General features: G+C 47.3%; 1 protein-coding gene across 4 annotated transcripts in view; it reads left to right on the top strand.

Moving 5' to 3' along the window:
• Nucleotides 1-16,776, top strand: part of CWF19L1 (CWF19 like cell cycle control factor 1) — a 91,739-nt gene that overhangs the window by 42,838 nt on the left and 32,125 nt on the right. For 3 of the 4 annotated variants that reach the window (XM_006119605.3, XM_006119604.3, XM_075905000.1), the window contains exons 7-8: nt 765-849; nt 4,583-4,723. In XM_006119605.3, coding sequence (XP_006119667.1) covers nt 765-849; nt 4,583-4,723 — 226 coding nt within the window. Of the gene's footprint in view, nt 1-764; nt 850-4,580; nt 4,724-16,776 lie in introns of all 4 variants that reach the window. The other variant, XM_075905001.1, reaches the window with a different exon arrangement.

Genomic DNA, 16,776 nt, shown 5'->3' with positions numbered 1-16,776 from the left:
GCAGCTAGAGCCAGTGCGCACCAGGAGCTGGCTTATAGTATACTATAAAAGCTGGCTCCTGGCATGCACCAGCTCCCGGCTGCCAGCCCCGATCTTGGTGAGGCAGCTGCATTGTGGGCTCTGCAGTATAAGCCTTACACTACAGAGCCTGCAGTGTAGGTCTGGCAGCCAGGAGGTGGCATGTGCCAGCAAGGCAGAAGAGTTCAACCAGGACCAATAAACTCCTGCTTATCAGTTAAATGGTTAAATTCTTAGGGTATGTCTACACTAGCCACCCTAGTTCGAATTAGAGTGGCTAATGTAATCATTTGAACTTGTAAATGAAGCCCGGGATTAAAATATCCTGGGCTTTATTTGCATGTACCTGGGCGCCGCCATTTTTAAATGCCTGGTAGTTTGGACTCCCTTCCAAACTACCTCATTGCAGGAAGAGTAACAGTAGTCCGAATTAGGGGCTTTGAACTACCTAGCCCGTGCTGCGTGTAGCCGCGGGCAGGGAGTCCAAACTACTGGGCATTTAAAAATGGCAGCACCCGGGAACATGCAAATAAAGCCTGGGATATTTTAATCCCAGGCTTCATTTGCAAGTTTGAATGATTACATTAGCCACCCTTGTTCAAACTAGGGTGGCTAGTGAAGACATACCCTTACATCCCTAGTTTATTCATTCTTTGCCTGGTAGTTAGTAATAACAGTGAGCAAACAGTAACTTCTGCTGTAATAATTTTGTCAAAATGCATTTAAAATGTTTGCTTTTTCCAAAGAAACCATGTGGTTCTACAGGAGAATACACAGCATGTGAGCAGATTTATAGCACTGGCCAACGTTGACAATACAAGCAAAAAAAAGGTAATGACAGATTTTGATTTTTTTCTTCTAGAGATATTGTGGAAACAAGCATATCTTTGGTCACTTAATTTATTTTTAGAGTATGACTGGGGTCATTTAATGGCTGATGGAGCCTTTCCGATGTCACATCTACATACAGACTTGCAACAGTGCAAAGTTGGAGTCTCATCACTCAAGTAATGTTCCCTATGCTCCTATATATAGGATCAGCAGCTTCTCTATTGTTCCTAATACCTAGTTATTTATAGTTAAATAGTTATAGTTAATAGTCAAATAGTTCATAGTTATAGATGTAGCAAATTGAATAGTTAGTTTCTTTTTGGAAGGTTGATTTTTATCCCTCCTGTGTGCTTCAACACCAGGGCATACCTGGGTCTCCAGGCTTCAAAGCCTGTGACTTCCTTATCAAACATATGCCTACAAGTGACCCCCTCACTTCCTGCTATTTGGGAAAAAGTCATCAGAAGGACTGATGTGCAATTTGTAAAACCTTCAAACCATGAACTCTCAAAGGTAGAGATCAGCAACTGAAAGTTCTTTTCATGGAAGCAGCTCTGTGGCCCCAACCAAAACGTGCATCAGCTGGCTTGGCACTGAGTGCATCTTCCTTGGTGCATAGCGCTCCAACGCAATCAAGTCAACTTAAGGCAATATCAAGACTCTCAGCACCTGTTGGGCTTGTCTCGGAGCATGCATTGACAGCACTGCTCGCCATCTTCAGTGCCACAAAAGAAAGAGCCTTGACACAAGGGAGATCTCCCACTTACAAGTCCAAGAAGTGAATCTTCATGCCGTGGCTTTGTGCCGGGAAGTTCAACTCTTCCTTGGTCGTCTTGTACAGACACCTTGGAATCAGAGTCTGACTCAGGCCAATCCTATCAAAAACCAGCAGGCTGTCAACTTCCATCCAGGAATGACATTACGTGGCACCATGGGCAGATCAGTGGGAGCTAACTACCCAGTGGCCCTTTGGGTGCCATGGGCTTTTCACCAAAGCCAGGGTCAAAACCCAAGCCGTCACTCCAGGGCATCAACAATGGCATTGGCCACCTTTGTCCTGCCATGGGCACCATCAACTTTGGGGACAGCACACGGAATGGAACCCTCAATCCATTTTGCACCTATACTGGCTGCAGTGTCAACGCTGTTACCAGACCTGACACCGCAGATACTCCTTGCTCCTGGACCAACTGTGTCTGTAATACCAACACTGGTACCTGTCTCCTTGGCGCCGACACTGATACCATTGACAACACTGGCACCAATTCCAGATATAATCCCAGTACAGGTGCAGGCACCAGTATTGACCACTGCACCAATGCCAGTACCAACACGTCTGGCACCTCCCTTAGCACCATTAGAATCTGTTGACACAGCAGTGCCACCACCTACCCTGATGAGCCCTGTTCAACAGGAGCTCCAGCCCTTGATCAGTACCTCCTCCTCATCTTCTCCAGTTGAGGCAGTAGCAGACTCAAGTACTGCCCCCGTGTTGGAGGATTATAAAGCTTCTTAGAATTAGGGCTCAGGGTCTTAACATTCAAGCTGAGGAGGTTGTAGAAGATGTTGACCTTGTGATAGACATCCTGCCTTCCTCTACCTCTGGCCACATTGCCTTCTCATTGAGTCCATTTTGGATGCTACCAAAACTCTATGGCAGACACTGCTGCCCACTGCCAAGTGTAACAAGAGGTGATATTCATCCCATTGAGGGATACAAACATCTTTACTCTCATCCTCCCCTAGATTTCCCTAATGGTCAATGTAGCTAACCATTGGGAATGCCAAGGTCTTCAGGGCCATTCCCCAAAGAACAGAGAGGCAAAACACTTTGATCTTTATGGCAGGGAGTTTTGTTGTACAAAGGATCTTCAACCCTGAATTGCTAACCAACAAGCACTGGTTAGCAGATATGGTTTTAACACCTGTAGTGCCCTCTCAAAATTCACGGAACTGCTCTTTCAAGACTCCGGAGCCAAATTCTTGGTGGTTAGAGGAAGACTAGTTTCCAGGATGTCCCTGCAGGCTGCTTTAGATGCTGCAGATGAGTTACATGGATCATGGCCACTGGCATTGCCATGAGAAAAGGGGTCTGGCTACAAGATTCAGGCCTGCCTTATGAGGTCCAGCACGATACTGGACCTTCCTTTTGAGAGTACATCCTTCTCTGAGAAAACAGATCAGAGACTCCAGAGAGAGAGATTCTAGAACAACCCTTAGAACATTAGGTCTCCACGTCCCAGCCACCAGTGCAATCACTTTATGCCTCAAGCACAGTCATGCCCTTACCTTCCTCAGGGCCACCAAGAAGGCCTTAGGAGAAGAAACAGAAATGACAGGGCACATCAGCAGCAGCCATCATTGGGACAAGATTCTGGCCAGTCAAAACTCTCATCAAACCATTGGTGGCAGTTTTTGAGGGTATGGTGGAGGATCTGTTGTTCCCTTACCTTCTTTTCCTGACTATCTTCTGTCTACCAGACATGGTAGGTGACAGAGCTAAGCCAAGTCAAGCCCTTTAGGCAGTCCTCTCAATTGTTCAGAGTGGTGGCTGAGAATGAAGGATCAGCTGGTGTCATCGCAGTGCATTTTATCATGGATGTACCCTGCATCCTGCATCAAGGAGTGTTACTAATTAACAGACATAACTCTGCTGTCACTTTCAGCACATTCTACCTAGGGACATGCTTCATATGCACCTTTCCTGGCTCATATTCCTACTCAGGAAATCTGCAGGGCTGCAATGTGGTCCTCTAGTTGCACTATATTATCACCCAGCAGTTTAGGGATTATGTGACCTTTGGAAGAATCATGTTACAAATCATTATAGAGTTCCACCTCCTCCTGAACCTTGGTTTGGGAATCATCTAATTTGAAATGCACATGAACAATCACTCCTATCTCATAGAGCTGGAAAGGGACTTTGAGAGGTCCTTGAGTCCAGTCCCCCGCTCTCATGGCAGGACCGAGTACCATCCCTGACAGATTTGCCCCAGATCCCTAAATGGCCCCCCGCAAGGATTGAGCTCACAAGCCTGGATTTAGCAGGCCAGTGCTCAAACCACTAAGCTATCCCTCCCCTCCTTTCCACATGAAGAAAAAATGGCTATGTACCTTCTTGTAACTGTTGCTCTTTGAAATGTGGTGTTCATGTCCATTCCAATACACTCCCTCTCACCCCTCTGTTGGAACAACTGCCAAGAAGGAACCGAGGTGGGAGGAGTTGGCGGGGTGCTATATTGCACACCATGGAGTGCAACTCCAGGAGGTGCCCAGATCAACTCTACGGCTAGCTGCTGGAGGAAAAAATCTTCCAGCTAAGGTACACATGCATGCATGAACACCTAATTTGGACTAGACATGAACAGCACATCTCAAAGAACGGCAGTTACAAGAAGGTACGTAACCATTTTTGAGATGTTGGACCCACCAAAGATTCCAAGAAACCTTAGAGGGAAAGGTGGGTTTTGACTTTTTGGAGGGGAATGGGGCGGGGGAGGGGGGGGAATTGTGAACAAGTGTTATCAGAGTAAAGGGATTTGTCACTTTTCCTTATTGTTTTCTATAATCCATTTATTGAACACTACTTCTAGATTACTCTTGTTGATCAGAAACATCCTAAAAATGGAAAAGTAAAAGGAATTGAATGCTTGTTATGAAGCAATGGTTCATTTTCAGAGCTAGCATCTGCACTGAAGCTGATTTTGTGTTAAGTCATTTTTGTTTTTTCCAGTATCTCTATGCATTCAGTATTCTCCCAATGAGCTCAATGGACCTCACAGAGCTAGTGAAACAGCCACAGGATGTCACTGAGAACCCATATCGGAAACTTGGGAAGGAGGCATATAAGCCCAAGATGCTGTCAAGTGCAGAGGTACATTATAGTCAGCCTTTGTGTGTATGAGCAGCTCCATTCTTCTACAGCACTAAACAGTGCTTGGGTTTCTTCTGCAGCATAAAACATTGCTTGGGTTTGTAATCTTTGAGTCTTTCCATCCAAAGAGTTTTTAATTTCTGAGAGATGGTTTGAGTTGATACACAACCCCAAGTACAGACTTGGTATGGCCCCTGGAATTCTACAAGTAGCACAGTGTATAACAGTGTGTCAAGGCTGCAGGCCAAGCTTCAACTTAATCTCAGTGACCAGTCTGCTTGCTAGGACTTGTTCTCCATGGTCCTCTTTGCGTTCTGGGCCCATGTAGGACAGGTGTCTACAGTGAAGCTGGAGTGATTGTGGTTGGCATGGTTTTTATCTCAGGGTACAGCCTTAGATTCCTGGTAAATTGTCAGTGCAGCCCTGAACTCTACTAGTTCTATTTCCTCCATGCACTTTCTCTTTCCTTCTACCAAAAGTGATTTTGTGCCTTCCCTAGGCCTCTCCACTCATAGACCACCACAAGGAACACAAGAACCTGGGAAATGCGTTAGCTCAAAAGGAATTATTTTGGTGTCTTTCTATGGCCATTGTTACACTGGAGGTCAGACTAGAAGTTGGCAATGGTCCATTCTGGCCTTAGAATGAAAGATTCCATCTCTAAATTAACTCTCCCCATGTGTCATGTCTTGGGCTATCTATTGTGTCCTTTGGACCAGAGTTACGTGCTCTATATAAAGTGATGTCTACCTGTGGTACCGTATACACACATTATTTAATGATCATCTGCAATCTGAATACATTATGGCCATGATTTTATAAAATAGTTCATGATCTGAATTTTTCTGTTACTAATGTAAATTTGTAATATTTTAATTTTTAGAAGAGCATACTCAGAATTGTTAGTACACTAAGGACTCAGTTGGTTTCCTCAGTAAAAATCACATCCATGTTTTTTGTGCCACTTAAAAAGCCATGTTGGTGAAGAAGTTTCATCATAGAATCATAGAACCATAGAGCTGGAAGAGACCTCAGAAAGACATCAAGTCCAGCCCTCTGCGCTAGGCAGGACCAATCCCAACTAAATCAACCCAGCCAGGGCTTTGTCAAACTGAGACTTAAAAATCTCTAGCGATGGAGACTCCATTACTTCCCTAGGTAACCCATTCCAATGCTTCACTACTCTCCTAGTGAAATAGTTTTTCCTAATATCCAATCTGGACCTTTCCCACTGCAACTAGAGACCATTGTTCCTTATTCTGCCATCCATCACTACTGAGAACAGCCTCTCTCCAGCCTCTTTGGAACCTCCCTTCAGTAAGTTGAAGGCTGCTATCAAATCCCCACTAATAGAATCATAGAATCATAGAACTGAAAGAGACCTCAGAAGGTCATCGAGTCCAGCCCCCTGCTCTAGGCAGGACCAATTTCAACTAAATCAACCCGGCCAGAGCTTTGTCAAGCCGAGACTTAAACACGTCTAGGGATGGAGACTCCACCACTTCCTTAGGTAACCCGTTCCAGTGCTTTATCACCCTCCTAGTGAAACAGTTTTTCCTAATATCCAACCTGGACCTCTCCCACCACAACTTGAGATCATTGCTCCTTGTTCTACCATCTGTCACTAATGAGAACAGCCTCTCTCCATCCTCTTTGGAAACTCCCTTCAGGAAGTTGAAGGCTGCTATCAAATCCCCCATCACTCTTCGCTTCTGCAGACTAAACAGACCCAACTCCCTCAGCCTCTCCTCATCACCTTCTTTTTGTTAACATTCCTGTAGAAACCTTTCTTGTTATCCTTCACATAATTAAGCCAGTTGCAATTCCATTTGCACTTTCGCCTTCCTGATAACCCCCCCGGCATTCTCGAGCTATACCTTTAAACTCCTCCCTGGTCAGTTGTCCAAGTTTCCACTTTTTGTAAGCTTCCTTTTTGTGCTTAAGTTCACCAAGGATTTCCCCTGTAAGCCAATCCGGTCTCCTACCATGTTTGCCTCTCTTGCTACGCGCCGGGATGGTTTCTTTCTGTGCCTTCAATAAGGCTTCTTTAAAATACTGCCAGCTGTCCTGGACTCCTTTCCCCTTCATGTTAACATCCCAGGGGATTCTGCCCATCAGATCTCTGAGGGAGTCAAAATCTGCTCCTCTGAAGTCCAAGGTGTGTATTTTACTACTCTCTTTTCTTCCTTTGGTCAGGATCCTGAAATCTACCATCTCATGATCACTGCTTCCCAGGTTGTCACCCACCTCCACTTCCCCTATTAGTTCCTCCCTGTTTGTGAGCAGAAGGTCAAGCTGCGCACGGCCCCTGGTCGGATCCTTCAGCACTTGTGTCAAGAAGTTATCCCCAACAGTCTCCAAAAACTTCACTCACTCTTCACTTCTTCAGACTAAACAGACCCAAGTCCTTCAGCATCTCCTTGTAGGTCATATGCTCCAGCCCGCTAATCATTTCGGTTGCTCTCCGCTGGACCCTCTCCAATGCGTCCACATCCTTTTTGTAGTGGGGGACCCAGAACTGGACATAGAACTCCAGATGTGGCTTCTCAAGAGCCAAATAAAGGGGAATAATCACATCTCTGGATCTGCTGGCAATGCTCCTCTTAATGCACTCCAATATGCCATTAGCCTTCTTGGCTACAAGGGCACACTGCTGACTCATATCCAGCTTCTCATCCACTGTAACCCCCAGGTCCTTTTCTGCAGAACTACTACTTAGTTGGTTGGTCCCAGCCTGTAACAATGCTTAGGATTCTTCTGTCCGAAGTGCAGGACTCTGCACTTGTCCTTGTTGAACCTCATCAGATTTCTTGTGGCCCAATCCGCCAATTTGTCTAAGTCACTCTGAACCCTATCTCTGCCCTCAAGCGTATCCACCTCTCCCCCTAGCTTAGTGTCATCTGCAAACTTGCTGAGGGTGCAATCCATCCCCTCATCCAGATCATTAATAAAGATATTGAACAAAACCGGTCCTAGAACTGAACCTTGAGGCACTCCACTAGAAACCGACCGCCATCCTGACATTGAGCTGTTGATCACTACCCGCTGGGCCCGGCCTTCTAGCCATCTTTTTATCCATCTTACTGTCCATTTATCCAATCCACATTCCCTTAACTTGCTGGCAAAAATATTGTGGGAGACCGTATCAAAAGCCTTTCTAAAGTCAAGGTATATCACATTCACTGACTTTCCCATGTCCACAGAGCCAGTTATCTCATCATAGAAGCTAATCAGATTGGTCAGTCATGACTTGCCCTTTGTGAATCTATGCTGACTATTCCTGATCACTTTCCTCTCTTCCAAGTGCCTCAAAATGGATTCCTTAAGGATCCCTTCCATGATTTTTCCAGGGACCGAGGTAAGACTGACTGGCCTATAGTTCCCTGGATCGTCCTTCTTCCCTTTTTTGAAGATGGGCACTACATTTGCCTTTTTCCAATCATCCGGAATCTCTCCTGATCTCCCCGAATTTTCAAAGATAATGGCCAAAGGCTCCTCAATGACATTTGCCAACTACCTCAGATGCATTAAGTCCAGATCCATGGATTTGTGTACGTTTAGCTTTTCTAAGTAGATCCTAACCTGTTCTTTACCCACCAAGGGCTGTCCTTCTTCATCCTATCTTGCATCACTTAGCGCATTATTCTTCTTCTAGTGGTCCCCGTGGGTGCTCCAGTCTTGGTGTCAGGCTCGTCCTGGCACCACTGGCTGGAGGTTTTCAGTAGCAGTTGTCAGCCGGACCGTGAGTGCGCGGTCAGCGTCTCACGGCTTTCATGCCTTTGATTGCGCGGTCTGGCTCCCATCAGTTCCTTTTAACTGTCCTCGGTTGCTGGCAGAGCTTCTCTGTTCTCCTCAGTGAAGCTCAGCTTCTATAGACAAAAAGAGTTAGTTGTAGTTATAGTTTCATGTAGGATAGTAGTTAGTAGTAGTTAGTTAATTGTTACTGTTACTGTTTAGTTATTGGTTAAAAGTAAGAAACTGAAATGGACATGCCTGGTTCTTCAGGCTTCAAACGGTGTTCCCATTGCTGTGAGGCTGTGCCGGCATTGGACAGGCATGTGGCTTGTATCCGTTGCCTGGGAGAAGCTCACATCCCTCACAACTGTGAGCACTGCCTGAAACTGACATCCAGGAAGAAAAGGGAAATGCACCTCAAGCTATTTTTATTTGATGAGGCTCTACAGCCTTCAGGCGGCGTTCTGCCACTGGCTTCAGCTAGTACTGGGGCACGAAAGAGGAGTGCTTTGTCCCCTGGACCATATCCAGATAAAAGAGTGAGGGCATCTCCCACCCACTCTCTACCAGCTGCACTGAGAGCCAGCGGAAGGGGCGAGCCGGGCATGCCAGGATCTGCAACTGCTGCCCTTAAAATGACTGCCGGGGCCGCAACAAGGAAATCAGCTGCCCCGGCGCCACGAGCAGGTGCTGTGCCAGCATGGAAGGCGGCCTCGGCGCAGGTCCCAAAAGCCGCACGGAAGGTCGGCTCGGACCTGCCGGGACAGCTGTCAGCAGCAGAGGCGTAGCAGGCACCGACACTAACAGCTGCGCATGGAGCTGGCTCTGCACCGCCCGAACAGCTGGTGGCAACGGAGTAGCAGGCATCGGAGCCGGCACACAGAGCCATTCGTAGAGACAGCTCTGCACCACCAGCATAGCTGGCGGCACCGGAGGAGCGGCAAACTCCGGTGCCGGCACCAAGAGCCGTGTGCAGAGACAGCTCTGCACCACCAGCACAGCTGGTGGCACCGGTAGCGCAACACACACTGATGCCGGCACCGATAGCTGCGTAGACTAGTGGCTCAGTACCGACACCACAGCTGTTGGCACCGGACATGCTGCAATCATTGCCAGAGGTATCGGCACCGGAGGGGTCAGCTGTCATGGAGGCAGCAGAGCACAGTGGGGAACCAGGGTACTCTCCAGCACTGATAGTGCATGACAATGGAGACCATGCCCAGCTGGAAAACAGAGCAGTTGCAGCACCAAGAAAAGCCGCTTGCAAAACGTCCATGTGCCTGACAGTTCTCTCCCTGTTGCCAACTTTCTCCCTGGTACCGTCTCCTTCGCTTCCTAGGCACTATTCCCCCATGCAGAGGGCCATGCACTACCATGACTCTTGGGGGTCTTATTCGCCCCGGCGCAGTCTAGACCCCGGAGATGTCACATATCACCTCGTCGCAGATACTCATCGGCAAGGTGCTTGTCTCGCTTGCCACGTTCGCCGAGGCGTTCTCCCTACACAATCTATTATAGGTATCGTGGCAGTGTTACATCCTCCAGACGATCCTCCCCAACCTATTCTGACCGTTACTATGATCGATGCCACGGAGCGTACAGCTACTACAGGTCCCGCTCCTATGCTCAACCTACATGCTGCTGCCATCCCCCGGACTATCAGCATGCCCCAGCGGGATCACACACACAGCAGAAGAGCTACCTGTCTGTACCATCTTTGATCAGTCCTCAGGCACAACCACAACAGTCTGATCCTGAAGAAGGACAGATATCTGAAGCCGAGGATCAGCCTGAGCAGATGTCACCGACAGACCAGATCTCAGTAGCTCCAGATGAGGCGATCTGTCCTGAGGGTATGTCCCATCCAGATGACCTGAGACAGTTTCAGGAGCTGTTCAAATGAGTTGCTGAGTCTCAGAGTGTGCAGCTGTCAGAGGTGCAAATCAAGCATTATCACCTACTGCAGAATCTCCATCCACAACAATGTTCGAAAATTGCTCTTCCAATCGAGGAGGCAATCATGGAGGCTGCAGACGAAATATGGCAGTCACCAGCCTCGACAAGGACGTTTTGCAATCCCAACAAGCAAATGGGTCGACAAAAGATATTTTGTCCCACCCAAAGGCTTCAAGTTTCTCTTCAAACACCCGCAACCTAATTCCTTGGTTGTGGATTCCGCTCAACAACGATCGAAGGCACCACAATTCAAAACCGTTGGTGCAGATAAAGAGGCAAAAAAACTCGATATCTTCGGCAGGAAGTCCTAACCCTCTGCCACCCTACTGCTGAGCATAGCGAGTTATGCTGCCCTACTTTCAAATCACAATTTTGATAATTATTCCAAATTGACCGAGCTAGCTCAATATCTTCCAGATTCCAAGAAGCCGATCTTGAAGTCAGTGGTACACAAAGGTTATGCTACATTGGGGCAGGACGTCAAATCGCACTGGATGTCACGGACACAGCAGCACGCTCTACGGCCACAGCCATTTCCATGCGCAGACCGTCCTGGCTGGCCACAGCAGGAGTCCCCAAAGAACTGCAGGCAAGGTGGAGGACTTTCCCTTTGACAAGCAGAAGCTGTTGCAGAGAAAACAGATGAAGTCCTCCACTCTGAAAAAGATTCCCGTACAACCTTATGCACTTTTGGGATGTACACCACTCCATTTAGGCGCAAACGGTATTATCTGTACCAGAGGAGATGCGACCAGTATCAGAGGCAACAGCAACGTCCGTATGAGCAGACGCGTCCAAAACAGTGACCCCAGTGCAGATGGCCTCAGCCCATACGAGCAAATAATCCATCATCTGCGAAGCAGCAGGTTTGACTTCTTGGTCGAGGGCATGCAGACATCGCACATCGTCGCAAACCAACATCACGTTCTTCCCTTGTTCCACCATCGATTACGGCCCTTTTACCATCAGTGGGCTGCAATAACATCCAACCGATGGGTGTTGGAGCTGATGACATCCGGATTCACAATTCCACTCACCTCCGTCCCTTCTACTACCCCACCAACCACGTTCCTTTTCAGGGTCCCATCTCACGAGGAACTCTTACGACGAGAAGCCCACTGTCTTCTCTCCATCGGGGCAATAGAGGGAGTTCTGAACCAGTTCAGAGGAAGGGGTTTTTACTCCCGCTACTTCTTAACTCAAAAGAAGTCCGGAGGATGGAGACCCATTCTAGACCTGCGGGGATTGAATTGTTACCTCCAGAAGCAGATGTTCAAAATGGTGATGCTAGCTTCAATTATCCCATCGCTCGACAATGGGGATTAGTTTGCAGCCTTCGACGTGCAAGATGCTTATTTCCACATCACCATACACCCAGTGCACGGGTGATTCCTTCAGTTCATAAAAGGGAACGATCATTTTCAATATTGTGTCCTGCCCTTCGGTCTGGCGGTCTCTCCAAGGGTTTTTTCGAAAACGCTTGTAGTTGTGGCGACACATCTCCGTAGGATGAACGTGGTGGTATTTCCTTACCTGGACGATTGCCTCGTGAAGGGCAGGACACGACAGGAGGCGGCACACGCATGATTATGTTGACCGTTCAGACTTTCAACTCTCTGGGCCTTATAATCAATGAGGAAAAAGTCCTCTTTGGAGCCTACTCAGGACATAAAGTTCATAGGTGCCATGCTTGACTCCATTGCTGCGAGAGCGTACTTACCTGTAGAAAGGTTTCACACAATACAAGACCTCGTGCATGAAACTGATGGGCCATAAGGCCGCTACCACTTTTGTAGTTCTCCATGCCTGGCTACATTTTCGATGTCTCCAGCACTGGCTAGCGTCCATATATGTACCTTCAAGGCACAGCATCCAAAAGATAGTCATGCCCCAGCCTATGTCCGCAAGTCCCTTGCATGGTGGACGAAGCAGCACAACCTCGTGGCGGGAGTTCCATTCCATCGGCCACAACCTTCCCACCAAATAACAGACACTTCCCTCATCGTTTGGGGCGCGCACATGAATGGAGGGAAGGTGCAGGGCAGGTGGTCGGACTCCGAGAGACTTCTCCACATAAACCTCCTAGAGCTGAGAGCTATTTTTCTTGCATGCAAACACTTTTGCACCCATATCATGGGTACTGTGGTCAGGGTGTTGACAGACAACGTTGCTGCAATGTATTATACCAACCGGCAAGGAGGAGCGAGATCACGTTACCTGTGTGCGGAAGCAGTCTGTCTATGGAACTTCTGCATCCAAAACAACATCACCATCACAGAGTCATACTTACCTGGCTCCGACAATACGATCGCAGACTCTCTGTCGACAATTCCCGCTGGATCACGAGTGGGAAATATGTACGGACATCCTTCATCAAATTTTCTGCAGATGGGCAACACCTCTTACAGATCTATTTGCCACTCCATACAACAGGAAATGCTGTTTTTTCTGCTCCAGGGCAGGAATTGGGAAGGGATTACTGGGGGATGCACTCTTAATCAGCTGGAAGGGATCGCTACTTTATGCATTCCCTCCAACAGTACTCATACCCAGAATATTGGAGAAAATCAATGCCGACTCAGCACGAGTAATATTACTGGCCCCGTCCTGGGCAAGACAGGCGTGGTATCCGTTCCTCCACAGGATGTCGGTGAAACCGCCTTATCTGCTTCCCCCCCATCAGATCTCCTATTGCAGAAGCGAGGTTCTGTCCTTCATCCCAGGCCAGGAACTCTCCACCTCACGTCCTGGTTCCTGATTGGCTCAAAACAAACGAGCATCTCTGTTCGGAGCAAGTGAAGTCAATCCTTTTGCACAACAGGAAATTATCTACCCGAAAGATTTACCTGGCAAAGTGGATGAAGTACACACAGTGCAACAGTCAGACTAACCCCGAAACAGCTCCTCTCCATCGAATCCTTGATTACGTTGTTCATCTACAGGGTTCCGGTCTGGCGATCTCTTCTCTGAAAGTACATATGGCGGCGATTAGTGCTTTTCATCATCCTATAGAGGTATTCTCCATTTTCTCCCACCCAACTACTAAAAGGTTTCTAGAAGATCTGACTAACCTTTACCCTCCACGGAAACCACCTACTCCTTCGTGGAACCTAGATTTGGTACTCGATACCATGATGTATCCTCCCTTTGAGCCATTAGTAACTATAACATGTCGAATGTTAACAATGAAAGTAGTCTTTCTACTGGCGATTACATCAGCACATAGAGTCAGTGAGTTGGCTGCACTGATGGCAAATCCACCGTTCACAGTGTTTACTAAAGAGTTGGTCACATTATGCTTGCACCCGACATTTATTCCGAAAGTATGTTCTTCGTTCCATCTCAGTGAACCCATTGTATTAACATCATTTTATCCAAAGCCTCACTCATCACACAGGGAAGCCTTATTACACACCACACCCTTGATGTGCGCAGAGCACTCTCGTTCTATATCGATAGAACTCGGGACTGGTGCACAACGGACAGATTACTAGTGTCAATAGCACAACAATTGAAAGGCAGCACGCTTTCCAGCCAACGTATTGCGAAGCTCATTGGCACATGTATTACTAATGTCACGCTACCCGAAACAGACCTCTTCTTTCACAACCAAGAGCTCATTCCACGAGAGCGGTAGCTACAACCACAGCCTTTGCCTGTAGGGTGTCCTTGGAAGATATCTGCCGGATGGCCACATGGACATCAAATGCTACCTTCGTACAGCACTATGCAATCACTCAATGTTTAGCCAAAGACTCAGCTGTAGCTTCAGCAGTATTATCGATTGCGGACAAACATTAAGTCCGGAGTGCTATCTGGGTACTGCTCTACAGTCACCAAGAGTGGTGCACCCACGGGGACCACTCGAAGAAGAAGACAAAGTTACTCACCTTCGTGCAGTAATGATGTTTCTTCAAGATGTGTCCCTGTGGGTGCTCCACATCCCGCCCTCCTTCCTGCTCTGGAATTTGTTTCTTTCTCGTTACAGACAACCGAGCGGTAAGAGGAACTGACGGGAGCCGGACCGCGCGATCAAAGGCGTGAAAGCCGCGAGACGCTGACCACGCAAGCGCGGTCTGGTTGACGACTGCTACTGAAAACCTCCGACCAGTGGCGCCGGGATGAGCCCAATACCAAGAGTGGAGCACCCAAGGGGACACATCTCAAAGAAACATTGTTACTGCATGAAGGTGAGTAACTTCGTCATCTGGGAGCTGACCTTGTCCGTGTATACAGAAGCAAAGAAAGCATTGAGTACTTTATACAGAAGCAAAGAAAGCATTGAGTACTTCAGCTTTCCCCACATCATCTATCACTAGGTTACCGCCTTCATCCAGTAGGGGCCCCACACCGTCTCTGATCACCTTCTTCTTGATAACATGCCTGTAGAAACATTTCTTGTTATCCTTCACATCCTTTGCCAGTGGCAATTCCAATTGCACTTTCGCCTTCCTGATAACCCCCCGGCATTCTCAAGCTATACATTTATACCCCTCCCCCTGATCATTTGTCCAAGTTTCCACTTTTTGTAAGCTCCCTTTTTGTGCTTAAGTTCACCAAGAATTTCCCCTGTAAGCCAATCCGGTCTCCTAGCATATTTGCTTCTCTTGCTACGTATCAGGATGGTTTCTTTCTGTGCCTTCAATAAGGCTTCTTTAAAATACTGCCAGCTGTCCTGGACTCCTTTCATGTTAGCGCCCCATCAGGTCTTTGAGGGAGTCAAAGTCTGCTTTTCTGAAGTCCCAGGTGTGTATTTTACTACTCTCTTTTCTTCCTTTGGTCAGGATCCTGAAATCTACCATCTCATGATCACTGCTTCCGAGATTGTCACCCACCTCTACTTCCCCTATTAGTTCCTCCCTGTTTGTGAGCAGAAGGTCAAGCTGCATGTGGCCCCTGGTCGGATCATTCAGCACTTGTACCAACTTGTACTTCTTGGTACAAGTAGAAGTTTGAATAATAACATTTGTGTATCTTAACTGTTTTGTGAATGTTAAGTAACTGAACTATGGTTGATATTCACTTCATAAATCTTTACCACAGTTGCGTAGCACTGCTTCATGTCCTCCCAGAGCACTGAGATATACTTCTGACTGGGATCTCCCTCCTCTTTAGCAATATAAGAAGGCAGTCTGATCACACATATTGGCACCTGTTTGTGACTGTTTTAGGAGATGTAATTTCCAGGCTGATAATCCATGTCATATTCTGTGCTTTGAGAGCATTCAGAGTGTGGCCAACTGCTGATCAGTGCTGATGAGTACAGCAAAGAAAATCTTGTGCCTTCTGCAGAGCATAGTTAAAACCCAGCGAGGAACAGACTTGACATGGAGTGTCTGTTTCTTCACATAATATAGTGAAGAGGCCTGTAACAGGTGGCAAACCCCAAATTAAGGAATGTAAGATTAAGGGACTGTGCGATCATTTGTGTATCACACAAGGTAGCTTAGTTAAGCTTGCACATGCAACATGAATTGTTCTGGCAATTGATAATTTTGAGTGCTTAACTATACTACCTTAATGTTATTTAAACATAATTTGTGTTAAATTGTAAAATTACACACTATAACAACGTGTCAGGAGGCCCCTGACCCTGCACCCTCATCTGCAGCCAGATGTGACTCTCAGCCAGCCAGTAGAATAGAAGTTTTATTGGTTCACAGAGACACGACCTAGCTTAGGGTCGATGTTACCACAGGAGACAGGGCAACCAGCCTTATTCCTCTCAGGGGGAAAGGGGTTAACGGGCCTCTGAATCCCCCTGTCCTGGACTTAGTTTGCTCTCCTCAAGCTTCCCTCAGCCAAGACTGACCCAGCTCCCAGGCCCTACCCCCCAGCCAGGTGGCTGTCTCTGCCTATCTTCCTTTGTCTCTCCCTCTCAGAACAGCCTTCTTATCTGCTCAGGCTGGGACTAAATGTCTGGGCCAATACACATGTGAAGTGAATCATTGGGAATCAAACAACACAGCTAGGCATGTGTGTGCACACGCACACGCACGCACACACACGCACGCACGCACAAAAGGTTTGTCATGTATGGCTACTGAGAAGCCAATCAAAATTATAATACAAATGAATGCCCTACCTTCAGCACCAGCTGAGATATGGAAAAATATCTTCTGAATAATTCATAAAACTCAACAGCTCTGAAAGTAAGAGGGGCAGCTGAATGGACAATGGGAGTAACTGTTTTATATCACTCTCCAAGGCTGGGGATGTGGTTACTAGGCAGATGGGCTTCATTGCATTAGTAGAGGAGAAGATCAAACCATTACACTCAATGCATCACTTATCTGCTGAGTAAATAGCAGTATTTTCAAAAGGACCTCTTTGTATATTAGGTGGGGCTTCATCATATAGAC

This window comes from Pelodiscus sinensis, chromosome 21 (assembly GCF_049634645.1).
Source record: "Pelodiscus sinensis isolate JC-2024 chromosome 21, ASM4963464v1, whole genome shotgun sequence".
Classification (NCBI taxonomy): domain Eukaryota; kingdom Metazoa; phylum Chordata; order Testudines; family Trionychidae; genus Pelodiscus; species Pelodiscus sinensis.
This window is presented reverse-complemented; position numbering and strand designations above follow the sequence as displayed.